The 21,154-nt window shown below is 51.6% G+C and overlaps 8 protein-coding genes across 8 annotated transcripts; 4 read left to right on the plus strand and 4 right to left on the minus strand.

Annotated features, from left to right (window-relative positions):
• Nucleotides 1-1,569: 1,569 nt before the first annotated feature.
• On the minus strand, nucleotides 1,570-2,704 carry NCS54_00632500 (Endopolygalacturonase 1; the record flags this gene model as incomplete). The annotated part of the gene is made up of 2 exons (XM_053151789.1): nucleotides 1,570-2,445; nucleotides 2,498-2,704. 2 exons carry the CDS (start codon nucleotides 2,702-2,704, stop codon nucleotides 1,570-1,572), a joined length of 1,083 nt encoding a protein of 360 aa, XP_053007764.1.
• A 1,918-nt stretch (nucleotides 2,705-4,622) lies between these two features.
• Nucleotides 4,623-6,398, minus strand: NCS54_00632600 (Cocaine esterase; the record flags this gene model as incomplete). Its single annotated transcript, XM_053151790.1, has 1 exon — nucleotides 4,623-6,398. The coding sequence occupies one exon, from the start codon at nucleotides 6,396-6,398 to the stop codon at nucleotides 4,623-4,625; it is 1,776 nt and encodes a 591-aa protein (XP_053007765.1).
• Nucleotides 6,399-6,828: 430 nt separating this feature from the next.
• On the plus strand, nucleotides 6,829-7,957 carry NCS54_00632700 (Phytanoyl-dioxygenase; the record flags this gene model as incomplete). Its single annotated transcript, XM_053151791.1, has 2 exons — nucleotides 6,829-7,076; nucleotides 7,132-7,957. 2 exons carry the CDS (start codon nucleotides 6,829-6,831, stop codon nucleotides 7,955-7,957), a joined length of 1,074 nt encoding a protein of 357 aa, XP_053007766.1.
• A 310-nt stretch (nucleotides 7,958-8,267) lies between these two features.
• Nucleotides 8,268-10,629, minus strand: NCS54_00632800 (Zn(2)-C6 fungal-type domain-containing protein; the record flags this gene model as incomplete). The annotated part of the gene is made up of 4 exons (XM_053151792.1): nucleotides 8,268-8,708; nucleotides 8,766-9,048; nucleotides 9,099-9,176; nucleotides 9,239-10,629. The coding sequence occupies 4 exons, from the start codon at nucleotides 10,627-10,629 to the stop codon at nucleotides 8,268-8,270; spliced, it is 2,193 nt and encodes a 730-aa protein (XP_053007767.1).
• A 494-nt stretch (nucleotides 10,630-11,123) lies between these two features.
• NCS54_00632900 (Hypothetical protein) lies at nucleotides 11,124-13,133 on the plus strand (the record flags this gene model as incomplete). The annotated part of the gene is made up of 5 exons (XM_053151793.1): nucleotides 11,124-11,280; nucleotides 11,349-11,948; nucleotides 12,002-12,453; nucleotides 12,539-12,917; nucleotides 12,979-13,133. The coding sequence occupies 5 exons, from the start codon at nucleotides 11,124-11,126 to the stop codon at nucleotides 13,131-13,133; spliced, it is 1,743 nt and encodes a 580-aa protein (XP_053007768.1).
• Nucleotides 13,134-15,615: 2,482 nt separating this feature from the next.
• On the plus strand, nucleotides 15,616-16,437 carry NCS54_00633000 (Hypothetical protein; the record flags this gene model as incomplete). The annotated part of the gene is made up of 1 exon (XM_053151794.1): nucleotides 15,616-16,437. One exon carries the CDS (start codon nucleotides 15,616-15,618, stop codon nucleotides 16,435-16,437), a length of 822 nt encoding a protein of 273 aa, XP_053007769.1.
• Nucleotides 16,438-16,685: 248 nt separating this feature from the next.
• Nucleotides 16,686-18,541, minus strand: NCS54_00633100 (MFS domain-containing protein; the record flags this gene model as incomplete). The annotated part of the gene is made up of 5 exons (XM_053151795.1): nucleotides 16,686-17,180; nucleotides 17,237-17,427; nucleotides 17,481-17,919; nucleotides 17,977-18,272; nucleotides 18,334-18,541. 5 exons carry the CDS (start codon nucleotides 18,539-18,541, stop codon nucleotides 16,686-16,688), a joined length of 1,629 nt encoding a protein of 542 aa, XP_053007770.1.
• A 615-nt stretch (nucleotides 18,542-19,156) lies between these two features.
• NCS54_00633200 (Hypothetical protein) lies at nucleotides 19,157-20,836 on the plus strand (the record flags this gene model as incomplete). The annotated part of the gene is made up of 7 exons (XM_053151796.1): nucleotides 19,157-19,242; nucleotides 19,296-19,398; nucleotides 19,447-19,714; nucleotides 19,768-20,199; nucleotides 20,257-20,363; nucleotides 20,416-20,515; nucleotides 20,574-20,836. The coding sequence occupies 7 exons, from the start codon at nucleotides 19,157-19,159 to the stop codon at nucleotides 20,834-20,836; spliced, it is 1,359 nt and encodes a 452-aa protein (XP_053007771.1).
• Between the last annotated feature and the right edge of the window lie 318 nt (nucleotides 20,837-21,154).

The raw sequence follows: 21,154 nt of genomic DNA on the forward strand, positions 1-21,154 counted from the left end.
TTGTACTTGGAAAAGCCCCACTCGCCGAGCTTGACTTTGTACCGCTGTTCACTTTGTAACCATGGTGAATTAGTTGGCTCGCGATGGCCTCGAAAGCGCTTTACTTACCTAGCTTTAAAACCTTGATCCTCCATAATCTTCATCACATCTTTGAGGGTGTTATTCTGTGTGATGTAAAGGTCCTCGATAGTGGCTTTGTGCTTAGCCCACTCATGTTTCGACGGGCCGGGCGCCCTTTCGGCTTGGCCTTGAGACATATTGGGTCTTGATCAATCGACCTTCAAGTGTTTGGAGAAGGAGGACTTGATAAACAGAAGGAAAAGAAGAAGGCGAATGGCTGTAGTGAAAAAGCACTGGCGTGGCTCTGGGATTGAATGATGGAGTAAGAGTGCCGTCCTTTATATCGATTCCCGAACAAACCAGCAAGGCACGTTGAAAGGATTGAACTCGATGTATTCTAATTTTTGGCATTTTCGAACTTTTACATAAGTATTGAAACTTTCAAAGTTCGAAACTTTTGAGCATCCTGCCGTTGCGTAACGCTGCACCGCCACGCCAGCATCCGTGGCCATCTGCAGGCAGAACCAATCCCTCGCTGCCTTTCAAGCTTGGGCTAAACCAGCAAGGCAAGACGGCTGCCTTGTGACAACTGGATCGGTGCGCAAGCAGGCAAGGCACCCCGGGTGGAGAAATTTCCATTGTGGCCGGGCGTACTGACCGATGGCAAGTCAGACGTGCGTTGGAAAGTTTGGTGGGCAACCTCATATGGGTACTTACTTTGTGCGCTTGGTCTCAAAATGCATATGACGCCACTGTTCTTTTCTCGAGCAAAGGATCAGACTTTTCTCGGACTTTCCAGACTTTTGTGGCACATATCGATCCTTCCTCCACACTCTTCTCGGGCCAGAGCCATCACCTTGTTAGATTCAGCAACCAATATCACCCAGAGAAACCCCCCCTCTCCCATTTCAGACATAGCCGCCAAGATCCGCGAGTTTCACAACAAGTTTGGCGATAGGGTGCAGAGACGCAACGGGGAAGGCTCTGTGAACAAAGTCAAGTCTTCGGTTACCTACTGACGCGTCGGTGCACGGTTCATTATTTGGGGTGTTGCCGTGTCCTTTGTGTATCTGTTTCTTTTTTATTCTTAGCTGGGGCCCCGATTCTCTTCATGGATACATGGACCCGTGGCTCGCGGCCTCCGGAAGCTCCTGAATGAGGTAGTGCCTGGATAGGCACCTTGCTCGCAGCTTCAAATATCGCATAGAGCGAGGGGAACGGGGACTGCTCACCCTGCTCGGGCGCTGCTCAGGAACAACTCAGGCTAAAGAAGCAACAGCTCCAGCTCACGCACAAAGAAAGCTGACGATGTCGATATTCATATTTTACAGTTGACTAATACAGAAACTAAACGCCGAGCTTCATATATCACAGAACTCTTAGGTGGTAAGTTGATGCAACGGACTTCAATTAGCTCTAAGAGTAAATAATACACAAAGTGAGAAAGATGAAACTAGAATAGATGTGGAGCCCACATGACTATAGGCACCCGTAAATGTATCCAACTTCTTAACAAGAAGCTCCAGTAGGGACTCCCTTGCACTTATCAGACTTCTTGCCACCAGTGACACTGTTGCCAGTCCAGGTCCAGTTCTTGCAGCTGGCGCAGAGAATATAAACGTCGGTTCCACTCGACTTGACAGTGCCAACGACCTTGTTGATGGTGACATCAGTGATGGGAACACCAGCACTGGGAGTACCCTTGGGAGAGCCGTTGTCATAATCCTGCTCAATGACGATGCCGTACTTGGCAATGTTTTGGAGGGTGATCGTGTCATATTTGACATCAGAAACAGAGCCGGTAGCTCCGTAAACAGTCTTGATGCGGACACCGTTGTCAGAGTTGGCAATGACCGAGTTGAGAATGCGGACAGTCTTGACAACATTGTCCGAGCGGCCACCAACGGAACCGATAGACAGGCCATGGCCACCGCTGCAGTTTCCTCCAGTGAAGGTGATGTTGGTGCCAGAATTGATGGCGAGGCAGTCGTCCTGGTTCTTGACAACAGCACCAGAGATGTAAACACCGGTGGATGATCCAACGTCAAAAGCATCAGTGTTGTGTCCACCCTGGGTGTCGCCCAGAGAGTTGTCCATGTGAACACCGTAGACGCCAAGGTTGGTGACGCCGTTGATGCTGAAGGCCTGAACAGGGGTGTTCAGGACGTTGAGGTTCTTGATGTTGGAGTTCTTGAGAGAGTGGGCGCTGAAGAACTTGGGCTTGGTCTTGCCGCCGTTGCTTCCCTTGGTATCCCACCAGCGCTGGCCCTGGCAGTCAATGGAGTGGCCAGAGGCTCCCTCAATAAGAAGGTTGTTTCCGGTAAAGGCAATGAGAGGGCCCTCCCATTCCTTGTAGCCAAAGGTAGTCTTGCCCTGGAAGATGACCTAAAGGAATCCTGTTAGCAGAGAAGGGCATTGGCTGGGGGCAATCACGAACATGAGTGCCATCCTTGAGCTTGGTCAAGTCCAGAGTAGTTCCCGCAGGGACAGCAATGTTGTTGAGGATGATGGTCGAGCAGCTGCCCTTGCCCGCGATAGCAGAGGCAGCGTCAGTGAAAGTGCAGCCAGCGCGAGCTTCCAGAGAGGTTGGGTGGGCAAGGGCCGAGGCGGCAAAGCCAGCGAGCATGAACAAAGAGGAAATCATTGTGGATAGCTAGCTATCGAGTATAAATGAATGAATATACAAAGAATGAATGATTGAAGTAAGTGTTGAGAAGGAATGTATGAGCTGTGAAGTTGGATGACTATGTGAAGTGAGCGAAGGCTTGGCACTTTATAGACAACAGAAGCCATGAAACAAACATTCCAGACCGTATAGAAGATTCACAGCATATGCCGTTCTGCCGGAATTGTCACTCGTGTCGAACTGTTTCGCCGGGGTACCTGTCTGGAATAGGAAACGTCGGGCCGTTCGGCATCAGCCCGGTGATGATCGAGCCGTTGTCAAGGATCCACCCTTGCCCTGAATTTGGGCACCAGCAACACAAGCTTTCAGCTCAAGCTTGGCTCAACTCCACCGTTATTGGTGGCCCATATTTTTCCATAGCCCTGGCTAGTTTCAAGTTTGGCCCAGACGCTCAAAATCCACGGGAAACCGGCACAACGACATTGAATATGTGCTCTAGATTGGTCTATCTCTGCATTTAACCGTCTTGTAAATGAGACCGCTCAGTAATCACGATCGTGGTGCTCGTACGGGTTAGACTTTAGGAACCTCCTTTTGAAAGGGGCCCCTTAATCGCTAACCTGTTACTCCGTTCGCGAGGCGGCCAAGCACCACGCGTCGTCTTTGCCACAAGTCTTGAACATGATTTTAGTTACTAATTAACCTGCGGTCTGTTGCCGAATACATGATCACCAATTTGTAGCAGTGCTTTGTGGCGGTTCTCATAGCGTCTACAAGAAACGCCTCTAGACGCCCGGCGCCCGGCAGACCTGCGGCCAGGCGCACCTAAAATACTCTAAATATGAAGCTTCTTTTAGTGAATCTTGGTTTAAAGTCTTAGTGCCACACACTATTTGCAGGGCTTTCCTGACCTAAATGCGTCGGCGACGAGGTATAATGCTGTCTTACACTTGTTCGCCGCAAGGAGGGTGATAGCTGATCATTCAGAATCAACTCTATTAAAGTTATGTACCTGACCAAAACTGATGTCTCATTATCGTGTCCTAGATTCGCAGTAAACATCCGGAAGAAAGGTCTCGCATGCAAAGACCGGCAAGGACAGAGATGAAAGGCATGAAATGCAGCCACAGGGCGCAGAGACTTGTATCTTTAACTTGGCAGATAGCCATCTACGATATAGTCAAACAGGTTCCATTAGGAGATTTTACGTAAATACTTGAGCCACGCCATGCAAGCTACTATTGCCAAGCTTCACATGCAACATCTCGACCGCGACAAAAGAGGGATGACAACGCCGCCTACCCCCACGTGGTGTTTTCAAGCATGACATGGGGCAGCCGACAAACTAAATCTGGGGCAACCGACGAATTAATCATAGCTAATTGAATCGCATATATGGCTAGACTTCGGCTCAACACACCGTATCTCCTCTAAGATATACTATATAATATATAGCAGTGTTAAACTTATGGTGGTCCAATTCCTGCGCCCAACCAATCCGGTCATGATCGAGAATGCTTGCTCTGTTCTTATTTCAGCGGCCCGAGATCGGCACATCGACCATGGATAGCATGCAGCTGTAATACTATACATCGCCCCAAAAGCGACATATGGTTGTAATTAAGTTTGCCATACAGCACGGTTGTTTGGATAACTGGACAACGATCGGGCAGAAGATCCCCTGTGAATCGGGCAACGAAAGACTCTTGGCTTTCTATTTAAGGGAGCGACGAAAGTCAGTCTCTTTATACCTATGCTCAATCTGCCGATATCATAAGCAGCAGGCTGCTGCCTGATGCTAGTTGTGGTCGTTCACGATGGTCGTGATCCTTGGCTGATTTCTTTCCTCATTCCGACAGTAATGACTGGCTGTAGCCTGCCAGGAAGCGACACTGTTGTCTACTGTATGAGCGAGCGGCTTGATATTGACATGAGTCTAGACAAAAGGCAGCACTAGATGGCTTGGATACTCCTCAGAGCAATATACCCTGTGCACACCCTTATTCTTCACATGCTCCAAGGTTCCAAAATTACTGACGCCCAGATTGCGTCCACTAATAACCACGCGAAGCGCCTCCCCCGCCTCATACTCGATTCCCATGGCCCATATCCCTATATCGAGCCTCACAATCTCGCCGGGCGTGATCTTCTCCTCCTTCTCATGGGGGTGGAACGGCCAGTGTGGATGCATGCTCCGGTCCTCGTCAATGGCTCGATGCGATGCTCTCAAGATCCCCAATGGCCCCCGGTACAGGACGACTTCGGTTTTGTCCTTGTCCTCCATGTCGTCAAATGATGAAACGGTAATTGAGCTCCATGGGATATTAAGGTTGAACATGACGTTTCCCTGTGCATTCAGCTTCTCCAAGAGGACAAAAACATCCATGTCATCGTGAGTCGGGCAAGCCATGTATAACACAGCTTTGGGAAGTCCCACAAGCTGGGTTGTTTCTTCAAATACGTAGGTGAACTCGGCGCGGTCGTCTGTTTCCGAGTTGTATGAGACATAGGACGGTACCGAAGAGTGCTGAGGTGTAGGCACAAGACGTTTTTCCGATGTGAGAAACAACTTTCTGTAATCTGTTCTTGGGAGAGGGAAATCCTCTTCAACGATGTTCTCGTAGGACTGTGGCTCCTTGTTGCCAAACCTCAACACCGCAATGCGCACACGCGGTGTTTTCTCCCAGCCATTATCGTTGCCTTTCAGGAAATGGCCGAAGAAAGAAAAGAGCTCTTCTTCTGCTTGCGGGTTTCCCCACAGGTCATACCATTCCTGCCAGGGATGCCATCGCAGCCACTTGTGAGGCGTGTCGACCTCGAGCCAGCCGCGAATGGCGCCCATGCCGTGCATTGTATTGGTCCAGGTTCCTGTGATGTATGTCGGAATGTTGATCTTGCTCATGTCCGGTCGCTTGTCGTTCCACCAGGCGTTGGCGAGGGGGTGTTGTTTGAACATCTCTCGGAAGCTCTCTACACCATGCCTGCCTTGCAGCATGTACTTGATGATGAGCTTGTCAAAGAGATCACCGGCGTAAATGCCACCTCTAGCAAACTGCTCGCGATAGAGGTCTCCACAGCCCTCCCAGGGAGCGATGCACTTGAGGCTTGGCGGCCTCAGTGCCGCGATAAACCACTGGACGATGGCGAGGTGCGAGTTCCCTGCAAGTCCGACGGAGCCGCTGCACCAAGGCATCTTGGCAATGGCTTCGATGGCATCGTATCCATCCTCGGCCTCTTGAGTGCCCATGATGACCATGACGCCTTCGCTATCGCCTGTACCTCGTGAATCGATGTTCACAACAGCGTAGCCTTTGGGTACCCAGTTAGCTGGGTCAGGTCCTTCAAACTTCTCCAGGCCGGACAAGGTGCCTGCAGGGATCCCCAGGTCCCAGGGGACCATGAGATCAAGCGACATGAGCCCATTGAACTTCTTGCCAAAGGGAGACCAGCAAACAATTGCCGGGACGGGCTCGTCGCTATCCGGCGGTCTGACGACGTCTGCTCGGAGGATGGCTCCATCACGCATTGTGATGGGAACATCGTGCTCAACAAGGACGTCTGAGGGTATCGCACGCGATTTGGGATGGTCATATTTCCAGCCTGCGGGGAGTACCTCGGAGTGAGGGTTGAGGCCGACATAGCCACCTGTCCCGACCTTGGGGGCATCGATGGGCTCAATCGGGGGTTTGAAAGACATTTCAGGAGGCGGCATCTCGGGTGTTGAATAACAAGATGTCGCAGAGGCGATAGGATCTGTCAATGAATACGATCAACGTCACAGCCTGCCCGGCTTATATTTCTAAATTACAAACCGAGACGCAATTGCACCTGCACCGTTGGTGACAAACCCTTGCCGCGGTACTTTACAAGGCATTGGAGGTTCCGAGCCGGCGGCCCCACATTCCTTCCGGAACGGTTCGGTATCATAGAAGCATCATGATGTGGATTCCGAGCCGAAGCGAGCCGGCCCTCGATGGTGCAAAGTTCCGGTAGAGCGGATCAACAAACCATAAATCCCCCTGGAACTAACCAGCAAAGAATGCAGTCCACCAGCGATATCTACAAACAAGCGAATTCATTCAGCTTGACAACTACCCTTTTACTCAGACACTCTCACAAAAGTTCTCTTCTCAAACGCCAAAATGGTTATCAACAGCGAGCCGATCTCTTTCAAGTTGAGTTCCAGTGTTACTGAGGCCCAGCCCAAGAGTCAGAAGTCTCTCCAAGCGGTGCCTTCTGGCCCTAATAGGCTTTTCGCCAAACCTGGAGTGGCTTATGGCGACTGGAGAGATGACCTGGTCCGGGATGGATTTGTTGTTGTCAAAGGCGCTGTCCCTCACGAAAGGGCCGAGCAATACGGCAACGATATCCTCTCCTACCTTGAGAACTTGTAAGTGCACTGCTGCATACTTCAATCTAGACTTTGGTTACTAACACGGATGCAGTCAGGGCGGACTTGGCTTTAAGAGAGACGATCCAACCACGATCAAGAATGACAACCTGCCAGTAATCACCGAAAAAGGGATGATTCTTGGATATGGAATTGCTCATGAGTCCTTCACCTGGGCCATCCGTCAAGAGCCGGGAGTCGTCGAGGCCTTTGAGCGTGCATACGACACGAAGGACCTGATCGTGTCCTTTGACGCCATCAACACTGCCTTTCCTGGGCGCACCGACGTCAAACCCAACAAGCCTTGGCCTCACCAGGATCAGGACCCAGAGAAGCCAGGTTTCCGCTGCCTCCAGGGCCTGGTCAACATCTTCCCCAACGGTGACCGGGATGGAGGCCTGATTGTGTGCAAGGGCGCCCATCTGCTGAGCGAAGAATTCCACGAAGCATTCAAAAACGAGCCAGACAAGATCTGGGCTTGGACAAACGAGTGGTACGGCTTCACCGACACTGGTCTCGAGTGGTTGAAGCAGAAGGGGTGCGAGTGGATCAAGATCAACGCGGAGCCTGGCGACCTTCTTCTCTGGGACAGCCGCACGCCCCATTACAACGTCAGCCCAGAGGGTGAGGTGCCACGATTCTGCACTTACACATGCTACATGCCCGTGGCCGAGGCGACGCAGGAGGACCTCGTCCGCAAGAAGGCGGCTTTCGACAACTTACAGAGCACTACTCACTGGCCAAACGCCATGCATGTAGGCGGCATCCCTATCCTGCGCGATGGGAAGCCTTGCCCTTATAATACTGGGAGGCCAAGGAAGGCGCCAGTTCTCTCCGAGCGTGGCTTTCAGTTGACGGGGATTCCCTATATCCGGGCTTAGGCAGCGGTTTTATTAGTTCTTGTTCGCCAAACTCCGTCAGAAGCCCTGTTACGTAAGTAGGGCCAAACTCCTTTGAATTACGGTCTTTATGCAACCAATCATGTCTTACTTGCTATGGGGTTGTTATGTTTGTTGAAGTGCGCTGTGTTCGCTATTGAGATAAGTCAGAGGCTCTCTAGTTAGAAGTATATGAAAGTGCCTACTATACTCACTCATTCTACTTAGCTAGGGATCGCTATTAAAGAAATGAAGAGGTTTGCAATATATAATATAACAGCTTATACCTCAATACAAATTCTCAAGTATGATTTTATACTAAACTATCGCTTATAGAGGGCAAGGGATTATCTTCCTCTAGCCTTGCTAAAAAATCCTCAAAATGAGCCCAGTCACACCCGATTTTGTCCGGTAACATCGGAGAAGTATACATATCTCCAGCGTTCGGGTCGAAACGCGTGTTATTTACCACCTGGACAAAGGGGCCTGGGTTGATTGGGTCCAGTGGCCTCGGTCCATGCAACGAAACGGCATCGCCTGTTTCTGGCCAGGACAGGAGCTCACCGCTGTTCTCGGAAGGTCCCAAGGTCTCGGTGGTATTTCCATCCACGGTGCGGTTGCTTTGGGAAGAACCCCGGGCCGCAGTGATGGCGTTGGAGGTTAGGTTCAGAACGCCTTCAATCACACACTCTAGGCGGTCGGCTTCCAGCCCCAGACACGAGCAATGCACCATATCAGCAGCAGTCTCCAGCAGCTGTTTTCTGTCAGAATATCCACTGTCCTCGTGCTGCTGATGTGTGGGGAAGCTTACGCTTTGATCCATTCGAGAGACTCTCGAATCTGGCTGCTTCAAGATGCAGATAGCTAGGACGTAGAACGCGTGCAAAGGCGAGAAGTAGCAGGGCACGAGTGCAGGTCTTCGCGCCCCCTCGTTCTCGGCGAGGAGATGCACCATCTTGCGGGCGGAACTGGCCACTAAGTATTGTCCGTTGCGGATTACATGTTCCCACGGGCTCCCCTTGGCAATAATCTCGACAGCCTTGTGCAGGGCTAAGTTACTGATTAGGAGACAGTTGCGAGAAACCATGAGGATCCTGCAACTACGTCAGCAGGTTTTCTAGGAGATGATTTGCTAAAAACTTACGCATTATGATAGTAGAGAGAGATGAAGGATGCTATAGCTTCATCATCTTGAGACACAGGTAGCGAGTTAGAAGTTGGTCTTTGACAGGTTATCAATACATTAGGGTAACAATTCGCAGGAGGTTTATCAGAGTAACGAACCTGATATATTGTGGAAGCGCCTCGGCCCAATCCACCAACATGAGAAGAGACTCGCCCGTTGCGTGAACCTTTTCTTTAATAGCTGCCTCCAAGTCTCTGTTGCTTGCCAAATCCTCTTTTCGCCGCGCCTCAACACACCTTCGGCTCACTTTGCTCAGGACCCGAGCCATGGTCAAAACAAACTCGTGCGGCTTCGTATTTGCCCAATTCGAATTAATGTCATCATGGTTGTCATAGCCTTCATCCGAAATGCTCGACGTATGCCCAAGTTGAAAAGAGAAAAACTTCTCGTAGCTATAGATGGCCCACCAGACAGGGTGACGGTGCTGAGAAACGGGAGAGTGCTTTGCACTCGGCCTGTGGAGCCCGAGGCAAGCAGCCAGTGAGATGCAGAGACCGAGCGTTGTCCAGGCTGAAGCAAGCTCATCGTTCAGTCTCAGACAGACAGAAAAGAGGAACAGGACCTCAACTGTATCGATGCTTACCGACCCTATCAAATGACCGAGAGAGTCTCTGGCGAGGGTCAATGTATGTTTCGTAAAGTCCTTCTGCTCTTGCTGATGGAAACCCCCAGCCGCGAGCAAGAGTAGTGTTCTCAGCAAGTTCAGATCGATGGCCTCAATTTGATTTGTATTTGCAGAAAGTTGGCAGGCTTGCAAAGCTTCAGCACGGGCGAGGTCCAAGCGGAGGACAGGGAAAAAAGCGTGAGTTTCTTCCTTGAACACTTGGATGAGTTTCTCCACGGTCTGGGCGTCAGGGATATCAGGAACAGTTCGTGAGGGTTGCAGTTGAACAAGACCGTGGCGCGGGTTGGGTGTCGTATTACTTGCGCCCGACTCGGTGCCTTGATTGACGCCAACCCGGTATGGGATGCTCAGTCGGTGAAAGGCCAAATCGAGCCACTCTGTCAATATCTCAAACGAGTTGGCTGCTTCGCTCTGGCACCAAATTGGCAAGCGGTTGCTGAGCGTCTGGGCGGTTGAGGCCCCATCCTGAGCCTGCGACCCCGATTCGCTCCCGGTCATGTCCGTCCTTGCTAGAGGTATGATAGACGCAGCTCTTGAATCCACCGGTGACCTTGCATGGCAGTTGTCCGCGTCTGCTGCGCGATGCTCTTCCAGCGGGCTTGCTGAACGCGCGGAAGAGGCATCAAGCCCCTTGCCCGCCTCACGCCGCTGAACCCACTGTCCGGGTTTTCGGCGGTCCTCGGTGACACAGGGGACACCGGCGAGCAGACAAGCTTGGCAGGATGGCTGTTGTTCATCGCATCGGGTTTTTCGGGCCCGGCAGTAGTTACAGGCAAAATTCAATCGCCGCCGTTTGGTCGAGCCTGCTCCGGCAGAGGCTGCGATGGATCCTTGAGTTGGCTCGGTATCCATTCCGGCAGCCATTGGACGAAATCTCGAGCGACGCGGCAACTGCTTGTGGGTGTCTAGGTCCCATGGCAGCGAATATTGATATGCCGATGAGCGGTCAGCGGAGTTGGGTCCAGGCTTGAGCAGATACCGACAAGTTTGAGATTGTTGCAGCTTTCCTCCCGAGCCGGTCCAGTTAAGTTACTGACTCATCGGAACGAGAGGGCCCTCACTCCCGATTTCCCCGCATTGTTCCCCAGATCTGCATCCATTTGATGCCTTCAAAACCGGCCCCACGCCCCGCCTTGACAGACAGACCAATCGGAGTCGCTCGATGACTCCTGGGCCAAGGCATGGACTCCGAGCCGACATGGACTCAATGTCTTGATGGGGGCGAGCATGGGCAGGAGCGGCCGGAACTCAGAGAGAGATAAGAGAACCGCCTCTACGAGTCGACGAAGCGGCACTTGCCCCTCAAGCACACTTCTACAGCACAAAGTTCATCCAGTATCAAACACCTTTCAACTAACATGGCCAACAATCAGGCGTCTCCACACGACAAACCAGAGATAACCGCTGTCGAGGACATCAAACACGACAAGTCGAGTCACCATGCCTCTGGCACGGTCAACCTCTATCACGACGGGGCTGTGGTCCTAATCCCGACTCCCAGCCCGGACCCCAAAGGTGAGGAACTCCTTCTTGTCACAAAATCCTCGGCCGTCTTGCCGCAGCTGACACCAAGGGACGCCCAGACCCCCTCAACCTGCCTCCATGGCGTAAATACATGGTCATCTTGCTCGTCGGCGTGTACTCGGGCATGTCTGTTCTCGGCACTTCTGGTCTCGGATCTGTCTATCCCGAAGTCATGAAGCTCTATCCTGACGACGACCCTTCGCGGATCACCGATCTACTCACATACCCTACCTTGTTTATGGGGATTGGCAACCTCTTCTCCATGCCACTCGCCATGGCTGTTGGCCGTCGGCCAGTGTTCCTGTTCTCGCTGGTGCTCCTGGTCGCGTCTGGCATCTGGTGTGCGTGTACCAAATCCCTCAACAGCCATATTGCGGGCCGGGATATCTTCAGCATGGCGGCTGGCCAGAGCGAGGCACTGGCTCCTCTGATTGTGCAGGAAATTCACTTCCTGCACGAGCACGGCATCAAGCTGGCGTATTTTGTGGGCGTGCAGACGACTGTGACTGCAACGCTTTTCACCGCGACTACTTACATCGTCCCGGGGATCGGCCTCTCGTGGTGGTACGGCATCATCACGGCTGTGAATAGCGTGACGTTGATCCTGTCCTTTTTCTTCCTCACAGAAAGCCAGTTCAGTCGACCTGACGACGCCGTGGGTAAGTTGCGCCTCCACGCTGGGTAGAAAGCTCGATACTGACCTCCTGTAAAGAGGGCGCGGTGCATTTGAGACTTGATAAAAACGGAAATGTCTCCCGCGATGGCACCGACGAGGTCCTCTATCAAGTCACGACACGGCAGGAGACCTTCCTGCAGCCCGAAAAGTATGGCGCGAGGACCTGGCGACACGACATCAAGCTGTTCCACATGAAGCCGGATTGGAAGGTGATGGTGAATTTCTACAAGGACACGGCCAAGTCGCTTGTTCTGCCTACAATTTTCTGGATGCTGCTCCTCAACGGCGCTTTCCTGGGCCTCTATGTCTACCAGGTCTCGACCTTCGCGCAGATCCTAATCAGCGTGCCTTACAGTTTCGACGCCGAGATGCTGGGATACGTGCAGCTCGTCCAGGTGCTCGACTGTGTCATTATGATTCCCCTCCTCGGCTACGGCTCGGATTTTATCTGCAAGTTCTTGAGTAGACGGCGAAAGGGAGTTTTCGAGGTATGTTTTGCAACCTATTACGGCTCTCTTACAACCGTATGAGGAACATGTGAGCGACGTCTGATACTAACAGTACCTAATACAGCCTGAATACCGTCTGCTTGTACTGGCAATCCCTGCTGCTGCAGCTATCATCTCTTGCATCATCTACGGTCGGGCAGCTGCTGCGCCTGACAACTGGCATTGGATGGCCATTGTCGCACCCTACCATCTCTGTTACTTTGCCTTTCTGGGCGCGAACTTGGTTGGCATTACGTTTGCCATGGACAGTTTTCCAAGCAAAGCAGAACCGCTACTTCTTGTCATTTGCGCTGGCCGTGGATTCATCTCCTTCGGTCTGAGCTACTCGACGGTGCCATTGATCAACTTGACTGGCTACGATGGAGCGATGAATATCTATGCGATTGTCTGCGGGGTCTTGAGCGGATTTGGTATCGTGGCATACTTTCTGGGTGCGAGAGTCCGTGAGTGGGCTAGACAGAATGTTTTCACCGAGGCGGGGAGGATGTCTACAATGGATGCTAGGTAGCTCTACTGAGATTGAGTTGAACGACTCCCGTGAGGCCCTGGCCGCCGCTATTTGCTTGGGATCCTCATTCTGCCCGAATGGTGGACGTGGTAAAATAGTTACCGACGCCTTGTTTGATAATCTGTATTTTAGCCAACCTATGACAGCTTGAAACTACACTGGAAATCTACTTCCTGTTCAATCTGCCCTGCCCAAGTGCAATGGTCTTGATATTGAAGAATCCGAGTTGGATGATCGAGCTGCCAATGATAACGGGACAATGTTAGACATCGGTGTCCCTTTACTAATAGTGACACCACTTCTTCTCAAAACATCTATCCCAGACAGCATTGCTGAGCGGGGTGGCTCCGCTTTGCGAGCCTCGAGAACCTTGCACGGGGGAAGACAACTACGTCTTGAACCAGAACAATGGAAGACAGAACTCACATACTGGTTTGGCTTGGGGATGGCGCGACTGCAACTGGATATATACAAGACGATTGAGAAGCATAATGGCCGTAGCCTTGGTGCAATGAACATGTGGGCCGATCTGCGCAATGGTTCGATGCAGGACATGTTATGCGGGAAGATCAAGTTCAGATCTCCAAACCACACATCTCCGAGTTTTGTTGGAGTTATGGTGGTTGTGGTGATTTCTTCGGTCCTTATTATTTTGAGCTTCCTTGAGGCCATTGTTGATCTGATGCCTGCCAAGTGGCGCGTGAACCGGGTTCTTCTATGGGCATCATCAGAAAATTTTGAACTGCTAGAAAGCAATCAGAAGCTGGAAAGTGAGCCCTCGGCCCGGGGGAAGACCAAAGCGTAGCTAGTAGAGGATAGGCAATGACGAAACCGTCTAGACTTGGGGTTGGGTACGCAGACTAATAATCGAGGGTCGATGTGATTGATGTTTTACTAATAACTCCACCTTATCTCGGTTTGCCTCGATTCAACCTTTACACCTCTCCAGCGCTAGGATTTACTCCGTTTTCTTTAAGTGGCAGGTGGTACAATTTTGCAAGAATAGGGGTGGTTGATGAACCCGGTTGAAGGTACTTACTTCCCTGACCGAAATTAGGTGGTAACAAAGGTACCGTGAACGAGGGCCCTGGACCTCCAAGGGGCAGCCTTCTGTGCTCTCTTATCGATAAGACCCAAAGGGATTGATTCTATTGGTCAGCGGCTCTCTCCGAACATTGCCTACCTACCCTTGAGCTTAGAGAACATTCCATGAGAATTCCCTATGGTAACACAAAGGACGGCGGGATGATGCAGATCGTGTAATAATAAATATCTTTATTTCAACTCTATTTTCATTAGGTACTGAAAAGTTTTTATTTTTTTTAGCCATGGGCTTCCTAACACATTTTAACAATAAATCAGCATCTACACATACTGTTCATTCCTGTGGTCCACAAGCTAACCCAACTATAGTTAGTGTCTTCTACTACATTGGGCCATAAGGCACTAACGCTCTTCTACTAGATATGGCAGGGTGTTTGATAATACCCTAGCAGCCCGCGCGTACCGCTGACAACGAGATAAAATATGCATCCTTCGTCTGCAGCGACTAGCCTCGATGATGCACGCGCATAAGTCCACATGCGACCAATTCTCCGACGAACTGTACACGTAGCCTATCTCATTGACCCTGTAAACACTGACGCTTTACCCACGGTCATCAGATGAAACAAGATGGATAAGGTTGCATCGTGGCCTGATGGTCGGAACATGCTTGATCCTACCGCCACGATAATTAAGCTTACTCTCTTGGGTTCAAAGACAAGTCCACGCTGGTTCGCCGAATGCCCAAAATGGTGACGCATGAGCGCCAACTGGACGAGAATAACAGTCCTCGATGTCGGTGCTTTGTTGATGGCATGCACCTGACTCCACTAAATTCATTGTCCTAAGCGCTGGCTGGCAATTGGACCTTGTGGGGAGTTTTGCCTCGCTGACGAGAGGGTCTTTCAGCTGTTTCCGCCGACTGCCAAGAACCAAATGGGGCTGCAGCGCTTACGGGAGGCGGAGGCGGAGGCTCGGGATCGCCGTCTGCTGATTCTCTAAAATTCGTGCCTCTCTTCGCTATCAAAGTGATAGATTTAAGGCGCATGTACCAAGAAAGGATTGCCTCCAGTAGATTAATTGACCAAGCCCGTCTCCGTCGGAGCTCGAGTCTTCTCTCTTTTCCTCCCACATTGACCGTCAAAAGCAGCCCCATGCAAAAGATCAGCATGACATTCTTTGTGGAGAGCCGATCCTTTACAGGGGTCTCGAAACAACAAAGCCCCGCGCCTCATGGGCCAATCTGGTTCCTAATCATCATGTTTTGTTGCGGCCTCCCATGCAGCTATTGAAATGGGCGCCTAATCTGCCTGGGTGAGAATCTTGGCGCGCCAAACTGCATGAATGAGGCGCTTCTACTCCTTTTTCGCCAACGTTTATAAGAACAAGCTCAGTCTCCCTCTGAAGACTTGTTTGAACAATCCAGACAGCTTTTTCCTTGACAATTTTCTTCCTTCTATTTCCTTTTTCATTCCCTACTCTCCTTTCCACGCACTCGCTTTTGACAAGCGACTTGCTGCAGACTCTCCTTTAAAACTATACCGAAACTTATTCCTTCTCTTTTCCCTTTCTTCCAGACCAGAGCAAACATGTCCCGCTTCATTCTTTTCGGAACTGCTCTTCTGGCTTCTCAGGTTGCCGCCCATGGCTACTTGAACACCTTTACTTTGGATGGTGTCGACTACGCTGGCTATAGCCGCTGGAACCCATCCCCTGATGCTATCGGATGGAGCTTCTCAACTCCCGATGAGGGCCCCGAGATGGACATCTTTAGCCCTGACTTTGTCTGTCGTCGGGAATCTCAGGCTGCCAAGAACTATGGAAAGGTTGCGGCCGGCGGTTCTGCCTCCTTCTTCTGGACCTCGGATGACAAGCAGACCAACCCTAACGGCTGGGCTGAGTCGCATCGGGGACCCGTCATCACATACATCGCTCCTTGCAACGGCGACTGCGCGTCTGTGGACAAAACCCAGTTGAAGTGGACCAAGATTGCTGAGGAAGGCGTCGTGTCCGGTCCCGCGAACGCCGTGGGCACCTGGGCCACCGACAAGCTTCGCCAGAATGGCGGCGTCAACTCTGCCACTATCCCAGCGTCTATTGCCCCCGGCAAGTACGTCATTCGAAACGAACTCATTGCTCTTCATCGTGCCCATCTCAACGAGCCCGAGTTCTACATGCAGTGCGGCAACATCGAGGTGACCGGATCTGGAACAGATGATCTCTCTGGATCTGGTGTTGTTGCCTCTCAGCTTTACAGCACTTCTGATTCGCAAATCTTTGGCTTCTCCATCTATGACAACCAGGGTTCAACTTGGACTATCCCTGGCCCCCCTCTGTATACTGGTGCTCAGGCTACGGCCCAAGTCAAGCCCGCAGTCAGGTTCCGGGCTGCAGTACGATTCCGGGCGTAGGGCTATCAGAGCGATGAAGCGTTAACAACTATGAAATACCCGGAGTATAGGAGTTGATTGGAATCATGATTCTTTCTTTATATAGCCAGACTATAAAGTTGTCGCGAGCGACGGATATACTAGATGGATACCTTGTACAATATACACGGTTGGGGATTTACCACCTTCTCAAATACCAGTCATGAATTATCGATGCTCTTCTACGAAACCCTGGACAATGTAAGGAGTCAATGTCATCATGCCGTAACTCAGGCCTTAGAACCCATAGAGGCCTGAGACATTTGGCTCGAAACCTTGAGCTCGCGCTGCATCTGAGCAGCCAGCTTGACATCAAAACCGTTCTCAAAGACCTTTCTGACTTCCTCCAGAGGGAGTCCCTTGACCTCGGGGTAAAAGAAGACGACAAAGAGCCAGCCGAAGAAGCAAATGCCAGCGTAAAAGCCAAAAGCACCGCTTGGCGTCATGCCCTTCATCATGGAAAGGAACGTAGACGCAATGATGATGTTGCAACCCCAGCAAGTGACAGTGTTCATCATAGTACCGAGAGCGCGAACTTCGAGAGGCAACAGTTCGGTTCCAACCCAGCCGATAGTTGCGACACCACTGGCGAAGAAAGCGACGTAAAGGATGATGGTGACGAGAACCACAATGCCGGCCCAGTTGACTGAATCAGCCTGGAGAACGAGGTCCTTAGAGATAGGGATCCAGTGAAAGGCAACCGCGGCAACTACCATGCTCAGAGCCTGGAAACAGAGTTAGTCTCAAGTCTGTTCTCATGCATTTGTCTCGCGAGTCTTACCATGCCGAGGACAGTTACAAGCAAGATGATACGACGGCCAGCCTTGTCGATAACGACCATGTTGACAAACGTGAACAGAAAGTTGGTGGCACCGACAACGATGGCGACAGCGGTGGGCTTGTTGAACCCAACGAGAGAGAACAGGGTGGCGGAGTAGTACATGAGGGTGTTGAAACCACCAAGTTGGGAAACTAGACTTTGTTAGCGATGGTTGCCTTCTATGCGCCGCACAGGGAGAACTCACTGGCCATGACAGTGCAGGCAGAGATGAGGGCTCGAAGATTCGAAGGGACGCAATGCAGCTGCTTAAACTGCCACCAGAGAGACTTGTCGGACACAACCTGAGACTCAACCTCAACAGTCCACACAAGTCGATCAACCTTGGCCTTCATCTGCTCATCGGTAGCATCGGGATAGACCTGGCGCAAGCACTTCTCCGCTTCATCCCGCTTGCCATGAGCAATAAGTTGACGGGGCGATTCAGGGCATCGAGGGAGGAGAGCGGCCAAAATGATGGGCGGGACACCTCCGACGGCTACCATGTATCTCCAGCCATGGGGAACATCAGTAAAGGCGGCACCGAGACCGTATGAGACGAGCTGACCCAGAGTGACGCTAAGGTTGTCAAAAGCAATCATGCGACCTCGGTACTTGGCAGGAGCCAGCTCACCGATATAGAGAGGCTAGAACAGTCAATATTAGTCACTGTGAACAAGACACAAAACAAAAGGCCGCCTTACAATAATCATGGCAGCCGATCCGACACCCAGGCCAACGATCAAGCGTCCAGCAGTCATTGCCGCAAGATTGAATGCCGCTGCCTGGATGACTGATCCAATGAGAAACAGGGCACAGCCAATGTAGATTCCCAGCTTGCGGCCGTACTTGTCAGCAGGCAGACCAGCGATCAGAGCACCGATGAGGGCACCGCCAGAGGTGATGGAGGTAACCAGCTCCTGCTCATGGGAGTCAAGTTCGTGGCCCAGATCATCCCCGAGGGTGACGAGCACAGCAGAGATAACACCAGTGTCGTAGCCTATTTTCTTTGTTAACAACGTCACTCGCTCGCGCAAGGCTGTCGAGTTGAGGGATCTCACCAAACAAGAATCCACCCATAGCGACAGTAAAGGTGATCAGCCACACGGATCTGGAGGGCTTGGTGTCTTCAATGGAATCATCAAAATCAACAATGGTGCCCTGGGACTCCTCGACGTGCTCAATCTTTTGCGATATCGACTTGCCCATCCCATGGCCCTCTGTCGAGGACTTGTGGTCATGGGCATCATCAGCCGTGTGGAAAGACATTTTCCGAGTGGTTCGGAGCCAGCAAAGTGATGAGACAAAAGCAAAGTCAAAAACAAGAATGATGAGCCTGGAGGCAATGTCGAATGCTGGATTGCAGACAAGCTTGATGGGAAAAGATACCCAAAAGCAAGGCGCAAGGCCATATATATAGTCGCATCTAGGCTTACGATTCATGCGCAAATCACCAGTGTTCTGACTGGGTAGTTTCAGACCATATCCAACCCTTGTCCACCAAGAAATTCAACCTTTCCCAAGGCTGGAGCATGCCATCGCCAGTACCGTCTGGGGTCCGGGGTGAGCTAACGGGGGTGGATCACCTCCATTTCATCGATAGCTGGAGGTGGCGTCGGGCCACATGCGGGGTAAAACCTGGAGTTTATGCGCGAATTATTACCCTGCAGAGTCTATGGGGAAGTTATCTCCATCATATTTGGCCCGGAACACTTGGTCGTGCCCAGCCGCCCTGTGGTTGTGCGGTAAGCGTGGCACAGGCCTGATATAACGTGGTTTCATTACCTGGACTCCAACTCGGCGGTCCGCTTATTATCCAAACAACATCTGCACTCTCCAACCATCACCACTTGCTCGTGGCCTGTGCGACTTGGGTGCGTGCAGATGGCTGCCTCGATAGGCCAGGGATGGTCTAACCCCCTTCCATCACTTCTCCCCGTGGCCGAGCCTCTGGAGGAAGATGAGACCGGGTTGGTCATTGCATCATCATCACCGAAAGCTGGATGAGCTAATCCGCAACCAGGTCTGAGACGGGGTTTATTGCAGAGTTCGGCTTCGGCCCACCCCTGGACAATCGGAAGGAAGCCGAGTACTTTATGCACTTCATACATGAACTAGCACCATGGGTAAAATCCCCTTTGGCAAGTTACTCCGCATCGTAGGGATAACCTCAGCTCCAGTTTGACGTCTGCGATCCGGCACGACACTTTGGCACAGAGGTTCCTAAACGCGCTCGCCATTTCCCCTTTCTGGCCTATTCGATACTGGCCTTTTCGTCTCGCCAAATAAGCTTGAAGAGCGGAATCCCCGACGATAGCCATGAGACGTATCATAGCCATGCGTTGCGTATCCTCATCCCCATACTCGATGACCCAATCGGGGCCGTCAATGAGAACGTGTTGGCGGGAATCGTTATCTTGCGCTCATATGAAGAGATGACGGGTGAGTTGGCCAGATTCAACTTGAGAATCCCGGTAAAGCTAACCGCTTTTTAGATATGGATGGGAGCACTCATCTTACAGGTAGCTCAAGGCTACTCAACTCCGAGTTTCGCTTTGCAGCCCAAGGCGGACTTGGAGAAGCAGCCAGCTGGGTTGTCTTGCGCCAGGACATGTATGTGTCTCTAACGCGGTCAAGGCCGCTCCGTACCAACATGGACAGCTACCGGGACTCTCAGTCCTTTGTCGATACTTGTGACGAATCCCTGGCCAATCGAGTAGTTTTCATCTGTGGCCGGGTATTGGCATACGCTTTCGGACCAGAGTCGAGACTCGATCCCGTTCTGTGGGCTGAGCTAGGTGAAGACCTCAGGAGATGGTATGAGGCAACACCGTGGAAAGTCTTGTCTTGGTCCCCCGATTCGCCAGCTCGAGAGGGTGGCGAGAAGTCTGTGTTCCCTACACTATGGATGGCGCGCCACATACAGGGTACCTAGTCCCCTCACGTTCATCCAGGGAGAAATGTTTTCTGATTGCCGTGTGCAGTTCTAGGGTATCAGCATTACTACATTGCTCGAATGCTGCTCAACATATTCGACCCTAAGCTGTGGACGCCGGGATTTGATGCGATTCGTTTACGAGCAGCTTCGGATGTAGGCTTTTTGACAGAACATTCCATGAGGATCTTTCACTGACCGAAATCAGGAGTCTGTACGGAAAGACTTGCGGACATTACTTGGCCTGACTATCAGCAACCCCAACCTACCCACCGCCTACTTTACAGCACACCACACATTATACGCCTGTAAGCTGAAATCACTCCGCATTTTTGTTTGCTAGCCCCTAACATTGGCTGAAAACAGGTGGGGTCTACCTCAAAGATGTGCGTGAGCATCAAGAGGTCTTTAGATTTCTGGAAGACATGTCGAATACCATGGGGTGGCCAACACGAGAGGTGGCTGCACAGTTACGCAAGGACTGGGGCCTCGACCGGGGGGTCCCGGAAAATGCCTCCATTTCTCCGCATCAGTTGAGCACTCAAAGGTTTTCGGGGGACCAGGTCTGGGATCCGGAACCTGGGGTATGGGGTCAAGGCAGCCAGCCCCATGGACAAGGAAGAAAATAGCGTGATTCATTTGGGGTAGGCTAGTGCGAGTCAGTAAGCGAGGTGCGGACTCGGTTTCCTTGAGAGACTGGGAGGGAAATATTCAGCGAGGTCACAAAACCTGGTCTGGTTTAGCCTCGTGGGGGCAAGACAAGGTTTCTGCCACTCCAACAAGGCCTTGACCTGGGATCGGGACCGTCTCTACTTGTTCTGAACCCTGGTTAACCGCGTACTGATTGCTGGTTACCCTACTGTTGCCAGTATCACACCACGGATGCATTGAGAGACTGGGAGCATTGGATATTTGATGGTATTTCAGAGTAAGATGATGTGATCTCT

Source organism: Fusarium falciforme, chromosome 5 (genome assembly GCF_026873545.1).
Source record: "Fusarium falciforme chromosome 5, complete sequence".
Taxonomy (NCBI): domain Eukaryota; kingdom Fungi; phylum Ascomycota; class Sordariomycetes; order Hypocreales; family Nectriaceae; genus Fusarium; species Fusarium falciforme.